At 44.5% G+C, this 21,984-nt stretch overlaps 1 protein-coding gene across 5 annotated transcripts in view; it reads left to right on the top strand.

Moving 5' to 3' along the window:
- The window catches only part of Reln (reelin), a 441,277-nt gene that overhangs the window by 351,776 nt on the left and 67,517 nt on the right, over positions 1-21,984 (top strand). For all 5 annotated transcript variants that reach the window (XM_026784681.1, XM_026784680.1, XM_013350437.2 and 2 more), the window contains exons 31-42: positions 646-722; positions 5,964-6,122; positions 6,337-6,525; positions 7,038-7,311; positions 8,045-8,185; positions 8,288-8,465; positions 11,535-11,619; positions 12,438-12,620; positions 14,111-14,282; positions 14,385-14,487; positions 16,164-16,393; positions 21,462-21,682. In XM_026784681.1, coding sequence (XP_026640482.1) covers positions 646-722; positions 5,964-6,122; positions 6,337-6,525; positions 7,038-7,311; positions 8,045-8,185; positions 8,288-8,465; positions 11,535-11,619; positions 12,438-12,620; positions 14,111-14,282; positions 14,385-14,487; positions 16,164-16,393; positions 21,462-21,682 — 2,012 coding nt within the window. The remainder of the gene's footprint in view (positions 1-645; positions 723-5,963; positions 6,123-6,336; positions 6,526-7,037; positions 7,312-8,044; positions 8,186-8,287; positions 8,466-11,534; positions 11,620-12,437; positions 12,621-14,110; positions 14,283-14,384; positions 14,488-16,163; positions 16,394-21,461; positions 21,683-21,984) is intronic.

Genomic DNA, 21,984 nt, shown 5'->3' with positions numbered 1-21,984 from the left:
AATTTTTTAAAAAAATGTAAAAAAAAAACTGTGCCTTTTACGTCAGTCAGACGACCTGGGAGTTAGGAGGAAGAAAGTGAGAAAAACAGACATGGTCTTTACTAAGCATCCAATGTCGCCCTTCATGGTTTTTCTGCTGTTCATCTGTTTCATGTTCCTTCCACATCCCATCCTCAAGGGTCTGCCTGCCCAGCAGGATTCACTGGTTGCCAGGGGAAAGGCACAAATTACATCACGCGGAGTGTCAGGTGTGGGAGCTTTAGCCCGCTCGCTCTAAAACAGTATTGGACAAGTGATGGTCTGCCCTTCTAGAATCTTTAACGTGTTGGTGGGAAATATTCGTTCCCTCATCTTGAGGTTCCAAGATTGCAGTATCTAAAGATTTTTTTTAATTTGTCATGAAATTGTTGCAATGAAATGGAGTTCCATTGTTTTCTTTAGATCACTGTACAGAATGAAGTCATTGTCCCTATCAATTAACTTTTTAAATGTTTGCCAAGTTAATGCACTATCATGTATATCTTTCTGCCCGTCATCTCTGTCCCTCTGACTTTAGAAGCGGTACTTGAGAATGTTAGGAGTTTTTTGTCCCCCTTTTGTTTGTAAGCAAGCTAAAGTCTATGTGTTTGTTTGGTTTTCTTCCAGACTTGTTCAGTTTTATGTACAAATCGGAAGTAAAACATCAGGGATCACGTGCATCAAGCCGCGGGCTAGGAATGAGGGTAAGCTGAAACGGTTCTGAAATTTTTGTAGCTTAGTTTTGGCATCTTATGTGTAGAGGTGTCAGTGCATGTATATCTGTGTACCATGTGTATGTCTGATGCTTGTGGAAGCCAGATTCCCTGGAACTGAAGTTACAGACAGTTGGGACCTACCCTGGGGGTGCTGGTAATTGACCCCAGGTCCTCTGGAAGAGCAGCCAGTCAGTTCTTAGCTGTTGAACCATATCGCCAAGCCCAAGCAACTATGCTTCTGTAGAAATTATATAACTTTGATTAATTAGCCTTTTTTTCCTCCCAAAGTTGGATGTGGATTTTACAAACTGGAAGATAATTCCTGTGCTCTGTTCTGCTTCATAGAAAGAGTTGCTGTATAGACCGGGGACCCCACAGCTTCTCCTTGAGTTCTTTAAGCCTGAAATCATGTCTGTCCTGGGTGTAGGCAGAATCAAACATTTCTTTTGGTGAATTCTACTTCCTTATAATGCTGCACAGAGAGGAAAACAATAGGAGAGGTTTTTGCGTTCATTGTGAGAACTAAACTTGTTTTCATAGAGAATTGTTGGACTTCGACATTCTGGAGGGGACAGAACCCTTGTACAGTAGTTCTTGGTAGCCTTAAATGGTTTTTCTGAGTACCTGCTGCCATAGATGCTGTCTTAGAACTGTTTAGCAGGTGTGAAGGGTGAGGCACAGTGTGGACCAGGAATTTGCACGTGGTCATATAGACAGTAAGACAGGCAAGGATTTGAACCTCCCGCTCCAGGATGTATGCTCCCTTCTCTTGACTCTTTTCTCATGAGGCTCCCACTGTTTCTGCCTCAAATCACAAAGCTCTGAAAGAAGCACAACAACAGCCTTGAGCTGTGTACAGCTCCAGCAACTCTGTGGGTATGCTAGGAGTCTTTCAGGACCCTGCATGTGGCTAGTCAGCATAAAATCCACAGGCTTCTCTGATGGCTCTGCCTCCCACTTTAATCTTAAAACAGCATTGGGTTTTACAGCATTACAGCTTAAGTCTGTTACTGTGTAAGACTGTGGTTGTGTAAGATGCACTGAACCAAACAGTACCTGCTAGTCAACGGACTGTGGAGAGCTCAGGTCCACACTGACCATCTCCATATCATCCCTGGCTGGAGGTTTAAATGGTTTCCTGTGATTGTCTTAATACTTTTACTCTAGTAATTAGTCAAATCATTCTTTTGCTGAGGAAAATGTTTAGACACTTCCATGGGCTATGTTGGTTCCTTCATCTCTTCTACAGGTGTGTGTATGGAGTCTGTTTTAAGTCAGATACTCTTGTGGGAACTGTAGATACAATATCGCGACATTGGCATTACAGATGTATCAGTTATGAGCTAGGTTATGCCGCAGTAAGGAATAATCTCTTTAAAATAAAAACAAGATGTTTTCTCCGTTGTGCTACATCTTCTTCTTATCCCAAAACTGAAATACTGTCCGCAGGGTGAGAGCTGGGTGTTGCCAGCCATGTGGCACAGAGAAAGAGAAAGTGCCTGGGTGCAATAGGAAGCACAAGGCCACCATGTGTGGGAATGGAAAACAGCTAGGGCCAGGTGGACAGCCACCTAATAGGCAGTGCTAGTGAAAGAAGTCGGGAAGGAAGTAGACAATAAAGAAAATAATAAAGAAGTGTAGATTGCAAGAGGAAGACAGAAGCAATTAAACTCTGGAGGTGGAAGGTAAGCATGCAGGGGGCTGCTAATTTTAATAGAGCAGGCTGGATACCAGCCCACCAAGCTAATGGCTGTTGATAAATTCAGTGCAACAGAAGCTTCCATGCCAGAGTCTTGTGAAGAATCCACATTTGTATATAAGATTTAAAAAGACTTTGTGGGAAGCAAGCACTTATCAATGACACGAGGCCCGCTCTATTCTTGTTACGGATATAATTTGCACTGCCGGGCTGGTTTCCCTTAGGACCCCTTTAGGAACAGGCGATTTGTTCTCAGCTAGTCTTGAACCATGGTGTTATCTGTCTAATTCACATCCCATAGGCTTTTCTCATCCTCTTCTTAAAGGTTAGTTGTTAATATGTAAATCTGACTAAATCCTCCAACAAATCTCTGCCGGTGATGAAAGTGAAGCTCCCTTACCTAGTCAAGCTGAGAGACCAATTTACATATTTGGAATTCAACTCAAAATTAGGCTGTCTGCAATATGACTAGGCAGGATGCAGATGGAGTTGTGGTTTAAACAGAGAAATGTCTTACACGATTTAAGCATGCAGTGGATGAGCTGAAATGACTTGGCTTATTCCAACATACAGTGTGTTAGATGGCACCCTAATGAGGCTCAGCAACAGGTATAAACTGGATATTGCCCCTTTCCTCCTGCCATTCCTTCAATCTCTACTTGTCTGGGACGCTCTACTGTAGATGGAGGCTGCTCGTTCGTTTCCCTGCTGCCCATACCCAAAATAATCACACAGAAACTGTATTATTACAACACTGTTTGACCTGTTAGCTCATACTTCCTATTGGCTAGCTCTTATATCTTAAATTAACTCATTTCTATTAATCTGTGTATCACCATGTGGTCATGACCTACCAGTAAGATTCCATCCAGTGTCTGCCCTCTGTCTCCTGCAGCAGCTACATGGCTTCTCTCTGACTCCACCTATTCCCTCCTCCTCTCTCTGCCTGGAATTCCTGCCTTGCCCTATTCTGCACTGCTATAGGCCTAAAGCAGATTCTTTTTTAACCAATGGTAATAAAACATATTCACAGAACACAGAGGGGAATCCCCCATCACCCTATCTCATCATGCATTGGAACCAGGGTTTCATCTCTGCAGACCTCAATGCCGTGTCTAAGTAGACACGACTCTCCTGAAAAAGCTAATAAGGAGAAAGGCTGCAAGCAGGCCCCAGATGAAGGGCACACTTCCTGAGCCAAGCCAGTAGTATTTTGATAAACGCCTCAGATCTTTCATAATTTACATTTACTGACATGCAAATTCTGACTTAGGGGCAATGGAGTGATATGCCACATAAAGACCAAGTGGCTGAAAGCAGCCAACGTGCTATCCTATGGTTCCTGCAAGACAGGAAGGCAGGCACAGACACTGTTGAGCTCAGGGGCTCTGGGTCAGGATCTCTTGAGGCTGCAGTCAAGGCACTAGACAGACAGGGCACAGATGTTAGAAGATTCAGCCGAGGGCTGTATGACCTGACTCATGAACTGGCCAAAGGTTTTGTCCAGAGCAGCTTTCTCCATCCAGACCTGTCCACAGGCTGTTAGAATATCTTACTACGTGTGCCTTAGCTTCTGAGAGGAACAGATCTAAGAGAGCAGGGAGGAACCCCCAAAGCCTTCCTCTTCTGTAGTGCTAAGAAGGATATTATTATTATTTAGCAAGCACTGTACTTCTGAGCATCCCTCCAGGCTTCATTGCAATGCCTTTGATGGCCTGATTTCAAAATTCACCTTGACTCCCACCTCATTCTGTTAGAAGCAAGTTAGTAAATCTTTCCGCACTCAGAGAGAAGAGAGTCAAGTTCTTATTTTTAAAGAGAGAAGCATCAAGAGATTTATGAATATACTTTTAAAGCTATCATGGATAGAAAGCCCAAGTTCAGGTCACTGGTCTTGGACTATAGCTTGAAGAAACTAGAATGGATCCAGAAGATTTCTATTCCCATGGTGTTTCATTTCTAATACTTTGCCTCCTGGCCAGCTCTCCCTCATCCTCACCATCAGAGTAAGCTCTCCAGCACTGGTAGTTCACCCTCTGCAGTGAGCAGTAAGGAGTGGGGCCATTTCTCCTTCTTTCACGTTCTCTACCACCAGGCCAGCTGGCCCACACCTCCACCACCGGGGTCAGCTCTATTGTGTTGCGAGGGGGGAGGTGCAGGGACCGCTCTCCCAAGTGCAAAGGGCAAGGCCAGCTCTCTCGTCCACGGTGAAGGGGGAAGACATCTTTCCCTCACCACCGCATGGCAGATGAGAGGTATGTAGCCAGCTCCCCCATTCCCACGACCTCAGGGCACGCTCACCGACGCCCCACCAGCAGGGTCGGCACGATTGTGGTGCCCAGGTGGGGTGCAGAGCTTGCTCTCCTGAGTGCTGTAGCCTCGATACCAATTTCATGAATAACTGTGGAGTAAGCCATTAGCTGCATACCCTCTGCTTCCTCCCACAGATATGCATTCCTATGACTAGTACCGATTTGTATCCATGTGTATTGTGTGTGTGTGTGTGTGTGTGTGTGTGTGTACATGTGGCCCTCAATCTTATTATCCATAGCAGTTTTCTCCTTTGCTGATCAGTATCCTTCCCCTGTGTCCACTTTTAAAGGACAATGTTTCTGGCAGAAGTAGCGGGAATGTCTGACCCTCTAGCGGGGATGGCTCACGAGGTCCCCGACCCTCTAGCGGGGATGGCTCATGAGGTGCCCGACCATCTAGTGTGGATGGCTCACGAGGTCCCCGACCCGCTAGCGGGGATGGCTCACGAGGTCCCCGACCCGCTAGCGGGGATGGCTCACGAGGTCCCCGACCCGCTAGCGGGGATGGCTCACGAGGTCCCCGACCCTCTAGTGTGGATGGCTCACGAGGTGCCCGACCCTCTAGCGGGGATGGCTCACGAGGTGCCCGACCCTCTAGCGTGTAGATCCCCAGATCTCGTCACCTTGTGACGGTGGAGATGGACAGATAAACACAGGAGGAGCGGCACAGACAGGAAGGAGAACCCAGCATGTTGTCTCGTTGCTTTACTCTTGGATAATCCGGCCTCATTTGGGTTCCACCAATCAAGGCCTGTCACAAGGCGAAGTGCCACTCCGCCTAACAGACTCCCCGGCCGAGCCCGCAGACTGCCCTGCGCTTTGGCAGCAACGAGCGCAGCTGTCTTGTACCAGAGAAGCTAAGATATTTCTTCTGAGTATATAATGACCTGAGACTTTGTAGTGCTCAGGATAGAATCTGAATTTCAAGTGCATGATCTGGAGCAGGATTTTATGTCTCCCTCACCAGCCCGCTCATCACTCATACAAAGCTGAGTGTCTTGAAAGGGACTTATGTATGTCTTGTCTTCATTTACTGGGAGCCAGCGCATTAGAAACTGTCAGGAAATTGATGGGCCTTTGAGTCTACTAATTCACGCCTTGGAAGTTAGATGGATGAGTGTGCCGTCTCTGAGGCATAATTTGGACTTGCTGCAGTTTTGTTGTTTCTGGCCTCCCAGAAAGCTGTCATAGCCCCTGAGTTTCTGTCTTCTACCTCAGGGCTGGTTGTTCAGTATTCAAATGACAACGGGATACTGTGGCATCTGCTCCGGGAGTTGGACTTCATGTCGTTTCTGGACCCACAGATCATCTCCATCGACCTGCCGCGGGAGGCAAAGACACCTGCCACCGCTTTCCGGTGGTGGCAGCCGCAGCACGGTGAGCCGCTGCCCTCTCCGACTTCCCGGTGACTTCTTTCTTAATCACGTGGCATCCATATCCAACTTGTAATGTGTGTGTGTGTGTGTGTGTGTGTGTGTGTGTTAATTTACCGTCGGTTTCCAGACAATGTGATTTAAAAGCGTGGTCACGAAGATATTCATATTGTTGTGTAATGAGCCTTCTCCACCTGCTGCTGTTGATCTGATTGCAGGGAAGCATTCAGCCCAGTGGGCTTTGGATGATGTCCTTATCGGAGTGAATGACAGCTCTCAAACTGGATTTCAAGATAAATTTGACGGCTCCATAGACTTGCAAGCCAATTGGTATCGAATCCACGGAGGCCAAGTGGATATTGACTGTGTCTCTATGGACACTGCCCTGATATTCACCGAAAACATAGGTATATATTGCGCCACCTAATAGAAGGGTATTTGATTAACTACAGGGCTAAATTAGCTAAAACTCAAAAGGAATTTTCTGTTATAAGATTAGGCGCCTTAACTTCCTTTGCTGTGGAAGGCAGGGTACACATTGTCCTCTAGAATCGCCCGGTGACCTGGGCCTGTCAAAACTTTCTTTCATGGAACATGCTGAGAAGGAAAACTACTTAAGGCAGAAACGTATCTATCAGAGGGCATTCTTATAGTTTGCAATTTGCAAAATTGAGAGTTATGACTCTGTTAGTCCTCTTAAGGTAGTAAAGGCCTTTGAATTTACAGCCTGCCGTGTTTCTGATTCTATGGCATCTGTATAAAAACAGTAAATGTGAGAAGAAAAGCCAACGCAAACCTGAGGCACTGAACACAGCCGTTATTTGGGTTTGCTGTGCGAAGTGTTGGTAGCAAGCGTAAGCATCGCAGGAGAGCCCATCATTCCGTGACGCGGTTAACCCCTTGCTGTCGTCTTCGGTAGGAAAACCTCGCTATGCTGAGACCTGGGACTTTCACGTGTCGGCATCCAGCTTCCTACAGTTTGAGATGAGCATGGGCTGCAGCAAGCCCTTCAGCAGCACCCACAGTGTGCAGCTCCAGTATTCCCTGAACAACGGCAAGGACTGGCATCTCGTCACCGAAGAGTGTGTCCCTCCAACCATTGGGTGTCTGCACTACACGGAAAGCTCAGTTTACACCTCGGAAAGATTCCAGAGCTGGAGACGGGTCACGGTCTACCTTCCACTCGCCACCAAGTGAGACTTGTCCTTTGACTGCGTGTTAGGTTTCTGTCATCTAACTTGAATATATTGGTAATCCCACCTTCTTCAGTTAAGTCATCCTAGGTGTACCTCGTGAACTCGCCCAGAGCTGTGGTCCCAGGGAGATTTTAAATCCAATGAAATTGATAATGAAGAGTATTCATCATGCTTAATATATTCCCAATAGCAGACTATCAACACGATAGAAAAGAGGGAGCTCTCTCCAGTTCTTGACTTTAGAAGCATCATGTTGAGAACAAACATAGTATAGGACCTCATATACTCTGAGACACCGTCAGGGTCAGTGGAATGGAATCCTCATTGCCAAAATGATGTTAGTTCCCAATGTCTTTGTTGAGCCTTCAATCTTTCCCTAAGCCTAGAGGCAAACACTAAAATTACTTTGAATTTCAAAAACATACATCAAGATCTCTGGATAACTTTGCGGTATTACATACGTTGACTTTCCTGGAAGAGAAGTCCTACAATATTTGGACAGCATGCATTCTGCTCTCCTCTTTACACTCAAGGGGAGAGCCACTTAGTACTTGGTACGGAAGTAGAAGTGTCTCAAAGGACAGAAACCTGGACCGTGGAAGAAGGAAAAGGGAAATAAAATAGCTATTCATGCTCCATACTTTCAAAATTGCCTATCAAGCCAACAGTGTTTTGTGTTTTGTTTGATTTGATTTTTGTTTTTGTTTTGTTCTGCTTGTTTGTTTTGTAGTTCTCCCAGAACACGGTTCAGATGGATCCAGGCCAACTACACCACAGGAGCAGATTCCTGGGCTATCGATAATGTTGTTCTGGCCTCGGGGTGTCCTTGGATGTGTTCAGGAAAGGGGATTTGTGATGCTGGACGCTGCATGTAAGTAATAAAGCCTGATTTTCTTCTTGGCAGCGCCACAGTGAAACTGGTTTGTGGAAGTCATAATAAATGCTGCTTTTTCTCCTCTCGTCTTCTCGGTAGCTGTGACCGGGGCTTTGGTGGACCCTACTGTGTTCCTGTGGTTCCCCTCCCCTCCATCCTGAAAGATGACTTCAATGGGAACTTGCATCCTGACCTTTGGCCTGAGGTATATGGTGCAGAGAGGGGGAATCTGAATGGTGAGACCATCAAATCCGGAACATCTCTCATCTTTAAAGGGGTGAGTGAGGTTCTGCCTGCTCCTCTGTCATCCCTGAGCCACACTGCTCCACATGCAGTGCATCCCTGGTCTCGTCGGCATGTTATTTCATACACAGCTGCTGCCCCATTCCGTTATGTTAGCGCTCTTGCTTTCCCTCTAATTCTTCCCCCTCCCTTGCCTCCCCGCTTCCGTCTTGTCTCTGAGGTAAGGTCTTGCTGTGTCTGGTACATCCATTTTCGTGGTCCTTTGGACACGGCATCTTATCTTCCCTCCGCTTCGGAGGTCGGAGTCTCCTTACTTTCTTCTGGAATCCACAAGGATATATATGTGCATAATTGTTAGAATTTGGTTACTAAAAGGTAGCATTTCCTATTACTCAATTTTTATCTTATAGTATTTGTTGATGATCTTATGAAATCTTTCCCTTTGTTCTTTTTTTTAAAAAACTTCTTCCTGCCACTAGTCTGATCCTTCCTTACAGGAGACTAGAGGAGACCAGGCCGTTAAGTCGTGTTAACTAGCACGCACAGACCTCGTTAAATGTTCCTTTATATTCCACCCTAGATGTCTGGTTAGAGAAATGTCTAGCAGAGAGAGACTCTGCTCAGGTGGCACCTTTCCGTGTGTGAATGCCACATGCGTCCCTCTCCGCAAGAAGAAATCGGCTAATCTCGGTGTGCGAATGAAGTCCTTGGCAGGAGTCTGCATGGCTTTCTACACAGCCTTCACGAGCCGTGCCGAGCACTGTGAAAATTAGACACCCTGGAACTTTTCAATTATAGCTTGTAGATGCCAGTTAGCGTAATTGCTCGAGTCCAGATTCCTCTCAAGTTTTGCATGAACAGAGAGAACAACTCACTCCACTGAGAGATGTGTACGTCCCAAGAGCGCTGATGGACCAGAGACATCGGGACAGCACATTCCTGATGGAAACCCTGGTGTGAGAGGTCAGTCTCTCCTAAGGAGAGCCTATGACCTCCAGCTGCCCCATCCCAAGCAGCTAACTAAACCCAAGAGCAGAAACTTTCAGAGGCCTTTGTCTGATGTAGTTCCAAGCAGCAGCGTTAACCTAGTCTTTAAGACTTACAAGCAGGGAAGGCGTGGGCTCCTTTCTCTTTAGCTACCCAAGTGCAAGAGCGGCCAAGCGTCATGTGTCATCCATCAGCTCGGAAAGATGCAGGCAGCTCAGTGTGTGCCATCCAGCAGGTTGCAGTCTGGCCTCCAAAGGCATTCTTCCACGAAAGAGGAAACGATAGTCTTTCTTAGTTGTTAGAGATTCGGAAGTGCCCTCCACTACTGAAACAGCTTGTTGGATACAAAAGATTTTTCCTATTTGGTACAGATAGATACAACCCTCTGAAAGAACCAAAAGGAAACATGTCTATACAAACAGAATCTACAAGCAGGGAGGTGGTGGCGCACGCCTTTAATCCCAGCACTCGGGAGGCAGAGGCAGGCGGATCTCTGTGAGTTTGAGGCCAGCCTAGTCTACAGAGCTAGTTCTAAGACAGCAATGGCTATACAAAGAAACAGTATCTCAGAAAAAAGAAGAGGAGAGAGAGAGAAAGAAGCAATACCAAGTGCAGAGCTAGCTTATTGCCAGCACGTGAGGAGCCTTTCCAGCTACCAGTCACCCCCACAGTCTCCTAGACAAAGTAGTGCCACATGGGTCCTTGCACAGTGCCTAGGCCTGTCCTTGAGAACAATTTCATATTTATATTCCATAGCCAAGACAGAAGAGTAACAGTCCTGTGTCTCAATGTAAGCAAATGACATTACCAGCTGAATCTCTGAGCTGTCTGAGAATGCCACCTTTGTCCGCAACCCGTGATGCAACTTTTGTCTACAACCCATGGATGCCACTTTTGTCTGCAACCCGTGATGCAACCTTTGTCCGCCACCCGTGGATCGTGGATGCCACCTTTGTGCACAACCCGTGGATGCCACCTTTGTGCACAACCCGTGGATGCCACCTTTGTCTACAACCCGTTTCCTTGTAACCCTCACCTAGAAATTTCTAATACCGTTCTCTCTCTCTCTCTCTCTCTCTCTCTCTCTCTCACACACATTTGCACATTGAGAATAATCTTCCTCTTAGGACTACTTAGTAAAGTGTCTGTTAAAACCCAGCATGTCATAGGCACTCCATGTATGTTTGTTATTTCAGCTGTTAGTGACGGTGGTGACAGTCATCCTTGATAGACATGAAGGAGAGGGGGAAACTTACTCTCCTAACTAATACAGCACTTGCCCTTTAGTTGATGATGAGGAAGTCATTTGGTGCTGTCTTCAGCCACGGACTGCTGAAAAGTCACTTAACTCAGCAGGCTCAGCTGAGAAACCGAAGCCTGTTTGGACCTCGGGACTTCTGCACAGGGAAATGGGCCGGCTATCACCTCAGCCCTCTACATAGAAGAACACAGCAACCTTCTGAGATGTCAATCTCGGGCAACCAGAAATAGTTAATTAGCAGAAAAAATGACTAAGGCTAATGCGGTCGTTTTCCTCGAGGTGTGGCTTCTCTGCCTGAGTGGTTGCTGTCTAGGCATGGGGACCTGGCTTCCTTCTGCCTTATTGAACTCGAGCAACTGGGGCGTTGTGTCAGCCTGTGTGAGAACCTCCTGGGGCTGGCAGAGCAGGCAAAGCAGTCATGAGTTCCCCAGACTCCTCGGAGCCCTGGAAACGTTAGCTATTAGTTCTTGGCCTCCGGCGGGAGCGCTCGTGCGGATTCATCTTCTCCTCTTCACCTCTCTCACAACACGCTGCCATCAAATGACAAGGTTTTGGAGACGCCAGCAGTGGACTGTGCTATTGTTTCTGCCCCACCTTTAATAATAGTCACAAAAAGTATGCATCAGAGGTGGGGTAATAAAAATGTGTTGCTTAATCACATAAAACGAGGGCATTAGGAGAAGGCGATATCTTCCTTTTGTCCTTTTAAGCTAGACAAAACATTGCCGCTCATCGCCTGTAGCTACCGTGACTTCTAACCATGTCACTATTACCTAACTAATTAATGCAGGGTAAGTCTATAAAACAGAAGAGATTACGCAGGTGACAGAAGGTTCCTTTCTCTCTTGTTTTCAGGAAGGACTTAGAATGCTTATCTCCAGGCACCTAGACTGCACCAACACTATGTATGTCCAGTTTTCACTCAGGTTTATAGCCAAAGGTAAGCTGCTCCCGCGGTATGCATCCTTTTCCTTCATGGAAGTTGCCCTGTGCACAAGCTCTCCCCCATAAAGAGATAGCCCTTGAGCTTCACTGTTCTCAAGGGATCGTGATTCAAGTTCTTCTTGCCACGGCGGCGCAATCACTGCTGTTCTAAGCCGTTTAATGCAGGCGTGGTTACCGTGCTGGTTGGTAAACTTACTGTCACATCCTTGAACGGCCCTGCCGCTGCTTTCTAGCTACCAGAATTTTAAATTAAAAATTATTAATCTGTGAGCATTTTGGGGTTTATTTTTACAGATGTGAATGCTCCCAAAGCACTCCTTGGTCTTTCTGACTTTTCATATGTAATTAATCATTTTCTTTAAAAATAGTCACTATAGATATATGGCGTTTTCACGTGATTTTTATTTATATTGCCTTGATTTAAACGTTTCAACATTTGCAAAGCTGTGATGTCAGCAGAATGAATAAGTTTTTACTTGCTGTCGCCTAGATATAGGAGAGAGGAAAGGAGGGAGGGAGGGAGGGAGGGAGGGAGGGGGAGAAGGAAAGAGGGAGAAAAGGAGAAAAGGAGGGAGAATGTGTGCAGGCACAAGTGCGCATGTGTGTCACGCACATATAAGAGAAAGACTGTCTATACATTTGGTGTACTTTTTAAAGTATACTCATACACAGGCTCTACCGACAACCACTCTCAGTTGCCACTGCAGTGTTTGTAGCTGAAAGTCTCTGTGTGAATCTAAGCAGGCTCAAGGGCTGATGCCCCGAACGTCAGCTCCACCGGTGTGCTGTATGGCTGTGCTGTCTCCTCCCTAGGTACTCCAGAGAGGTCCCACTCCATCCTCTTACAGTTCTCTGTCAATGGAGGAATCACCTGGCACCTGATGGATGAGTTCTACTTTCCTCAAACGACCAGCATACTTTTCATTAACGTTCCCTTGCCGTATAGCGCCCAGACCAACGCTACAAGATTCAGACTCTGGCAGCCGTACAGCAATGGTAAAAATGCATGCGTTCTGTTTTGATCAAAACCGATGGCCGCGCGTTAATGTTCTTGTTCCCAAGACATGGAGAAAGGATGGCCTGAGAGGCACATGGACTGTGCACGCCACAAATTTACACGCTTCCCTTTTGACCACTCTTCATGGAATGTTGAACTTTATGTCTCCTTCTCATCTTGTATAATTGACTGATGAATTCTTGCTTTAGTTTGTCTTCATTTGGTTTTGGCTGAGACGTCTTTACCTTCACTCACAGGCTGGCCCAAAACCCACTAGATAGCTCAGAACAGTTTTAAATTCAAGATCCTCCTGCCTCAGCCTCTGAGTTGCCAGGATTACATTGTGAGCCACAGAATCTGGGTGTTTTGTTTTGCTTTGTTTACTAATAATCCATCATTGCCATTAGTTCCTCACCAACTGCAGCTATGTTTTTGTTGAATTTATTTAGGAATTACCATTCTTCTCAATGGCATTTCATAAGTGAAGCAGATTATCACAGAATGCCTAGAAAAAGTGGAAGGACCTTAGACCAAGCAGGCAGTGTCTACATCCAGGCCAAGCAGGCAGTGTCTCACATCAAGCATTTCACATTTACAGAAGGTTTTCAGATTTCTAACTTTGGCTATTTCTTATAGTACTATTAATATTGACTCTAAAGGGCCAGATTTTGCAAAGACATGCATCTAACTGCCTAAATAAGTACAATGACAATGTATTAAGCAGAAGTAACAGAAATGAGTAGGAAAAATATACTTCTGTCTCTAAAATAAAGCCTATGTATTTTTTATGACAAGTAAGTAAATAAAATAAAATTTCAACGTGTTGTAAGATAGATACAATCATGGTAGATTTTTATTTAAATGAATTCATATGAATAAGATATAAAGAGCACTTGAAATTATATAAAGTGTACATGTTATAAATATATTTTTACCTGATACTTTGTACTCATGAATTTTACTTAAGGATCAAACACAACTCTGAGAAAGAAATACACCCAGTTTCAAAATCTAGACCATGTTGGGCCTCATGTTACATTTGAAATGCTTACTTTATTTTTTTTTTATTATTATATTCATCAAACGCTTTCAAAACAAGAAACTAAAGAAAACTCCTAGAGTTAGGGCCATGGTAGGAGTGAGCAGAGACAGAGGTGGATGGTTTCACTCCCACAGGCCCGTGGCCCTGCTCGGACTAGAAGCCCAGGGCGTATGCACAAGCCGCTCCCCGGCCCTCCCTGAGCTAGCACGGCTGTTCTGTGTGCGTCTCATATGGCTGCAGGCTTTATTTTCCTCACACTTTGATGGCTGTGAACGTGCTGCCATGTGGCTTGTGGCTTTCGTCTGGGAACCATATGCTGAAACTGTTGCCACTCGGTTTCTCCTGCTAGTGGATTTTTTTTTTCTTTCAATGAGAAAATCCAATTTTCTTATTTTGGGGGGAAAAAAAAACAAACAAAAAAAAAAACTTTATCCAAAACTCTCTCAGGTAAGAAAGAAGAAATCTGGATTGTTGATGACTTCATTGTCGACGGAAACAATTTGAACAACCCGGTGATGCTTCTGGATACATTCGACTTTGGGCCCCGAGAAGACAACTGGTTTTTCTACCCAGGGGGAAACATCGGTCTTTATTGTCCATACTCTTCAAAGGGAGCTCCGTAAGTACTAGGCTGAAACGCTGAAAGGGAAAATCATTGCTCCATACACATCAGGAGGAATTCTTGCCCTAACCAATTTCCCTTTGCTTTCCCGATCTCCAGCGAGGAAGACTCAGCCATGGTGTTTGTGTCCAATGAAATTGGTGAGCACTCCATTACCACGCGGGACCTAAGCGTAAATGAGAACACCATCATCCAGTTTGAGGTACTGACTCTGTCCTATTGGGAACGCTTTACATCGTACCTGTAACACAAAAACATCAGCAGGAAGAAGAAAGTCTTAGATAATTTCACACACTGTGATTTCCTAGTTGTGTATAAAGTCATAAGAGGTCTGTGGGTCATAGCTTACTTTTTATCGGACCAATTTATTATACTAATGTTTGTTTCAGAAATAGTTACTTGTAACACAGATTCCCTCCTATCTACTATAGCAAGTGTTGAAATTAATTACTTTAAAATTATAAAAATGTGAAAGAATGCTCTTGTGGTCTTGTTACTTTTCACAGTTCTTATTTAAAATTTAAATTTCTTGGGACCTAGGTCACTCTAGCTATAGTCTGTACGGTACCAGCAGACATATAAGAATGCTTATCATACTGTGAATTTTACATATAAAACAGTATCACACTATTTTTATAGTATTAAATATACTTACCATGTGTAGTTGTCATTTCATGTATTCCTTATATTTGTCAAGGAACTAAACCCATAATCAAAGCATTTGCATATTTGAAACACTTGAGTAAAGCCATCAGAATAAAAGGTTTGTTATGCCAGTGTTCTAGGTGGTAAGAGACATCGTGCTGATATCTGTGGTTTAAATGCTAAGAAAAGGTAGCATTTTTACCAAAAGTTCATCAAGTCCCAATTGTTTATTCATCAGAAGATAAAGCGATAGCCACACCCTCCCTGCTCTGTGTTCTTCCCCCTCCACTCCACTCACTACATGTTAATAATCAGTTACCATAACGGCGTGATAGCAAGAAAATATTTTTTGGAAAGAGGAGATATGGTACAGAAAAATTATCATGCATTTAGCAGAAAGAGGCTTATCAGGAAGGAAGGGAGGGGGGAGAGAGAGGAAGGGGAAAGGTCAAAAGTTGCAAATTGCCGTTAGGTTGAAAAAAGAATCTAAATATCCAGTGTCCAATATGTGGGTTAGACTTTCAGGTGCTGTGTTACGTTAGCATGCGGGTTAGATAGCATGCGGGTTAGAGTTTAAGATACTGTATTACGTACTGGAAACGACAAAGCAGATCTTAGATTCTCTGACACGCACCAGGCACATGCGTGTTGAAGAAGACACGCACAGAGTAGCTGCAGAAGTGAGCAGATTTATTTTCTTAACCATCACTGCCCTCTCACCGCGAATGCCACCTCAGAATGCTGTCCATCCTCAATATTTCCAACTTTTGAAAATCTTTCCTGGTCAACAATAATAGCAACAATTGTATTCTGTTTTGTTTTTACATTGAGTGTGTGTTGAAGGTGAAAGCTTTTGGGGTATTTATAAGGTGTCATGCGAAGGAAACAGAAGGCCACTGCGAAATAAACTGGTAAGGGAGTTGTTAGGGAGGGAGCACTCTTTGTTATTTTCTTGACGATGATTTTTTTTAAAAAATGGGCCAAAGGTAAAATCTGGCGTTATCTCAACCTTTCTCTTGTCCATTTTATGTTTCTTATAGCATGAGAGAAAAAATTTTTGAGACCTTTTTAGGTTCCTCATGAAGAAAGTGTAATTTAAACGTGATATATTATGTCACTGGTGCAAAATAGATCTTTTAGAGTTATGTATCTCAGTGAGACACTTGCCAGGGATTAGATTGGCGCCAGGAAATATGGCGTGATAATCCGTGCCGCTTTTTCTTTCTTCCCAAGATCAATGTCGGATGCTCCACTGATAGTTCGTCTGCTGATCCAGTCAGACTGGAATTTTCCAGGGACTTCGGAGCCACCTGGCACCTGCTGCTCCCCCTCTGCTACCACAGCAGCGTCCACGTCAGCTCCTTGTGCTCCACCGAGCACCACCCGGGCAGCACCTACTATGCCGGGACCACCCAGGGCTGGCGGAGGGAAGTCGTGCACTTCGGGAAGCTGCACCTTTGCGGGTGAGGGTCTGACGCCTGGCACCACGTGGGGTTTTCGTTTGGCGGTCTGTCACTCACCTGCCGTTGCCAGGAAGAAAATATCACTTTGTATTTCTTTTCGGCTCTCGCTTGAAACAGATCAGTAGACGTTTGAGGCAGGAAAAAGAGACAATGTAGCTACTCGCGCATGTTTTAAGGATGAACCGAAGAGCGTGCTGTGGATTGCGTTGCTTGAGGTCCCTTTCCCTTGCATCCTTCGCAAATCAAAAGGAAACAAGATAAAACATATTTTTCTCATCATTTTGACCCTCTTCCCATGGGCGCTCACCTCACGCTATAAATACAGTAAAAAAATGCAATGCATTCATACACACCTCCGTGGGCATGTATGGAAGCTGGAAGCCCACACTCAGTTCTAGGCATCTCATAAAAAGCATTACCACTTTCCCCTTGGGTGTTTTTACTTTTTCAACCTCCCTCAGCATTCTCGTAACATTATACTTGTCTCTTCTGTTGAAAAGCTGCTTGGAGATAAAGGACTTCTCTCAGGTAGAGGAAATGAAGATGGTAGTTTCCAAAAATAAAGCTTATACCATGAGGAAGAGACAGAGAGGAGGGGTCAATGCAGCAGCCAGCCTAGGAATTGGTTTCTCTGGGATAGCGTTTCTTAACCTTCTTAATGCTGTGATCCTTGACATAGTTCCTCATGTTGTGGTGACCCGAACCAAAAATTATATCATTGCTACCTCATAACTGTAGTTTTGCTACTGCTGTGAATTGTAATGTAAATATCTGTGCTTCTCCCATGGTCTTAGGCTACCTCTGTGAAAAGGTCATTCCACCCCCAAAGGGGTCATGGCCCACAGGTTGGGAACGACTGTTTTAGAATAATGTTCACTTTTCTCAGTGTATATCAAAAAGAAGAAAGTACTGCTATCGTACTTTCAAGATGGAACTAGATGTTTCATCCTCGTGTGGAACTAGGCATAGACCTCTTTTGTCTACAAACAAAACTAATACTTGGTAGTCTTTGCAAAGATTGAAAGTGCATTTTCAAAAGTTAGCGTTGTCTTGGGGCATAACCCACCCACCCTTCACTACCTCGCTAGAGCAGTTTTCGTTATTTGATTATTAAGACCTTAAATACTTCCTGTTGTCTAAGGCTCTTGATACAGCGTGAAGGCAGTGTAGAACATCCAGTGTTTTCTTCGCATGCAGGTATCGCTAGACAGAACGACCTCTAGACTCTAAGTGAAAGTCAGAGGAGGTGAGGAGACATTCTGGAGCTCACAGAAATGATAGAGCACCACCCAGCTTGATGCTGAACTCCTTTTGTTCAGAGAGATGTTCACAGAAGAAGTAGACAGGGGAAAGTGTCTCAGCAAATAGAAAAACGAGTCTATCTGAAGTCAGTCACTTTCCACTTAGAACATAGAAGGACTTAATGAAAAGATGCCAGGGACTTTGTGGTCCTTGTTTTTATCATCCTGCCATCAACATCAAATAGATCATGATTCTTGTTTCCTAGAACCCTTGATTCCAAGTCTCCTGAAAATAAAATCTGAAAGTCAGTCAGGTCAAGAGTTGGGAGAGCACTCCTTGACAGACTGGGCATGGGAAAAGCCTGAGGCTCAACCACTTAGACTCTCTTATGGGCTGACTGTGTTACCTCAAAATTCACAGGATGGAATCGTAGCCCTTAAGGTCATATCATTAGACAGAGTGGCCTTAGGAGAGGTCATTAAGCCATAAATGGGATTACAGCTCTCATTAGGGAGGTCCCAGAAAACCCCTTTGCTTCTTGCGTCACAGGAAGACACAACTAAACTAGATAGCATCAAGTTTGAACTTCAAAGCAAGCCCTTAGCAGCCCCTGCGCTAGCTCCTTGATCTTCAACTTCTAAGTGATGAGAAAATACTAAATGTTGTCATTTATGAGTTACCCAACTCATGTTATATTTTTGTGACCACTGAAGCAGAGTAAAACACACACTTTTGATTGACTCTGTCATGTGCATGCTGTGAAGTACCCAGTCTCCTCTTCCGTGGGCTTCTGCTTTTCTCTGACTTCCTAGTTAAGAAAGGACCCAAGATAGGCTATAGCCATGACTGTGGTGTACTGCCTAAGACATGCTTCAGCAAGTTCCCCCATGCAAATAATCTTACCTGACGTATGTGGAGTCAGCCAAGAGATCGGTGAATGAAAAGCAGAGCGGGTTGCCCACACCAGGAGGAACAAACGGCAGGGCCACACCTCGCTGACGGCTTCCTCTGGGCCATATGAGCATAGCAGCTTATCTTGGACACGTGCACAAGGAAAATACAGATATCTCAATTTCACCCACTGGAGGAAATCCATTTTTGGAAAGAAAAAGGCCTTCAGAATGTAAAGAACTGAGACTGTGTGTTGCTTGTATTCCATGTCATTTTATTTCTATGAAAAGGGATGAAGTTGGTGAGGTGTCTTGCCCACTCTCAGAATTGTATCAGCCCAAACTATTTTCAGCCATATCTGCGGAGGGAAAAATTTGTCTTCATAATAATGCCTCATCCTTGTCTGAAGAAAAGAAAATTAGTCCTGTTCTTAAAACCCACACAGGCATGAATTGCTGGAAGGCAAAAGTTAAATTTTCTCCAGCTCAGTGAACCATTCTGTGGTTTGTATTCAGCATGGGACATAACAGTAGCATAAATACTAGCTGCTGAAGGGTGTGTGTGTGTGTGTGTGTGATGCTAACTTACCATTTTCTGTGACTTAATGGACACTGGATACACATATGATCACACACATACACAAATAATATGGCTTTGTTTTCAGTGCTAAGTTTTTAGAGATATTTTAACATTTTAATTAAAATATAATCGTATCCCTTGCCCCTTTCTTCTCATGTCCCCTCCCTCCAATTCCTTCCATGCCTCCACTCTCAAATCAACAGCCCCTCCATAATGTTTACATTCAAAACACGAGTTGAATTTTCTCCTAATTTTATTCACATCACCGTTGTGTCTTTCGGTCTAGAGTCTTTTTCTCCGAGAACGTCCCAGTTGTTTCTGCTTTGTGCATTTTTGTGATGAGTCAACCCAAGCCCCTATCGATGGAGACAGGGTGACGTACCTGAAATTTTAAGCGTGTATTTTAAAGAGAAGACCCTCTGAACAGGGCTGGCTCAGGAGCAGGTGCTGACATTTGCCAGGAGGATGACAATGGGAATTTTTCACAGTAATGTTTCAGCCGAAGGGAACCACAGCCAAAGCAGGCTAGAGCCCATTTGTCACAGCCCTTGAGGTTTCTGTGCCAAGGTGGGCGAACACTAACAAATGCCCAGCCGGGGTGGCTCATCTGTATTCAGAACATTTGAATAAATAAGTTCAAAAAAAATTCATGTAGGCTTTCATTAAAAGGAAAACTCCAAGCGTTTCCCTCAGCTCAGCAGTCTGAGAGTTCAAAAGGTAAGGAGTGCTTTTGCCAAGACTAAACTTTGACAAGTCTAGGAGAGCCTGGTTTAATTATGTATTGGCATTGGGGTCTGTTTTGAGCTCCTGATATAAACAATGAGCCTACATGTGAGAACCTGACTATGTCTGCAATATTCTCTGCCACGCTGCAGAAGCTTCACAAACTTCCTTCTCTTCACCCATGCCCAACCCTAGTGTTTCACTTCTAATTTGTTTCTCAAATGGAAGCTATCCAGAATTGAGCCTGTGTGATAACCAGAAGATGGATAGATTCATGGGGCACAAAAAGAAGTACCCAGGATCTATTCAATGCCCATCTCCTCTATAATAATCCCAACTTCTTTGAACTGGGTTTTAGACATGTTTTAAAAATATATTATTCTGGACTTTTAGTTAATCTAGTTAAATACATAGATAATTTCCAGGGACATGATTGTCACCAATAACATTATAAGATAATTCATTTGCCAATTTCGGTGATGGTGGTGACTTGGGGAACTGCGGGCAGTGTGGTGGTCGGTTGGTTAGGTTAGGTTAGTTTTTGGGTTTTCGTATTTTTTTTAAACAGGGTCAATGCTGGCCTAGAACTCTCTCTGTATCCAGGCTGACCTCAAGAGCAACTACTGTGTCAGAAACACTATGCTGGGCGCCATGAAAGGGTATAACAAAGAAGACATGGACGTTAGCTGCTACAAGCCCTCTGCTGATAGAAGACACTGGCGTGTTTTAAGTAACTCCAGCTATTCCAGTTGTAGCACTGTGATGGTGGAAACGCCATCACCATTGCGGGAAAGGCACCCATGTACCTAAGACCCAGCAAATTCCACGACCGTCCTTCGCAGAACCGAAAAGGACTTAAACAAACGCTCCCCATATGTTCACAGCAGCCCTGTTCTCCACAGCCCAAAGGTGGGAACAATCAAACCAATGAATGAGTGAGCTGAAAAAAATCCCCGTAAATCCCTGAGATGGAGCATCAAGAGGAGGAGCGTCTGGTATTTGCTGGAAGTGGATGGCCCTTGAGGACATTAATGCTGAATGGATGTCGCTGAACGCAAACCATATGTTGCATGGTTTCATTGCTGAAGCAGACTCAGAGTGGATCCATCCGCAGAGATAGGAAGGGCGCTGGCGGTTGCCTGGGAAGAGAAAATGTGTAAAGGCTGCTGAGGTTTCCTTCAGGGTGCAGGAATGCCTTGGAACTCGATGAGGGCAGACAGCATTGGTGGTGTATAAATGTCACAGGATTGTGCATGTTAAATGGATCAGGGTTGAGTTTATGCTCCGTGGGTTTTACATCGGGTTTTTTTTAGGATAGTTATGCAGAGTGTTGACAGTAGAGAGAAGTCTTCACCAAGAGAGCCAGTGTTGGAAGGGTAGGAAGATTGGGGTGCCGTTTTCACTAACTGGTAAAACTCAGAAGGTTCTAGAGAAACAGTGACCCTACTGTCAAAAAAAGAAAAGTTGCATTGTACTGAAATGGCAAGTCTCATTTTCTTCTCTTTTCTTTAACGATGTTTCCTTCCTCTTGAGTTGATACATAAGTAGGAATTTCCATTGTTTGTGGACCAGATGCGCTAAAGATGTGTTGTTCCCTTGAGTAACTTTGAGCCCCGCGGGCTTTGTTCTCCAGGTCTGTGCGTTTCCGATGGTACCAGGGATTTTACCCTGCTGGCTCGCAGCCCGTCACATGGGCCATCGACAATGTCTACATTGGTCCCCAGTGCGAAGAGATGTGTAGCGGGCACGGGAGCTGCATCAACGGGACCAAGTGCATCTGTGACCCAGGCTATTCTGGTCCAACCTGCAAAATAAGCACCAAAAATCCTGACTTCCTCAAGGACGACTTTGAAGGTAAGCTTCTCTCCTAAATCTCGTGTAGCTTTTGGAAGAGTTTGCTTGTAAACTTAAGCTGTGATGGTGATGTAACCGCTGGTGCGTATTTTAATAATTGTTGTTACAACCGCAAATACACGAAAGTCCATTTCTTTCTGAATTGATAGGGCTATATTTGAAACCATGGTTAGTGACGGAGAGTAAGACTTTAATTGATAAACTAAACGTTATTTTCACCATGATTTTGTAAACTTTCTTTTATTTTTCAACATTTATGTTGGATCGTTAATATCCTGATACTAATGATGAGATACACATGA

The sequence above is a fragment of the Microtus ochrogaster genome, chromosome 26 (assembly GCF_000317375.1).
Source record: "Microtus ochrogaster isolate Prairie Vole_2 chromosome 26, MicOch1.0, whole genome shotgun sequence".
Lineage (NCBI taxonomy): Eukaryota > Metazoa > Chordata > Mammalia > Rodentia > Cricetidae > Microtus > Microtus ochrogaster.
Note: the sequence above shows the minus strand (reverse complement) of the source record. Positions and strands in the feature narration are given on the sequence as shown.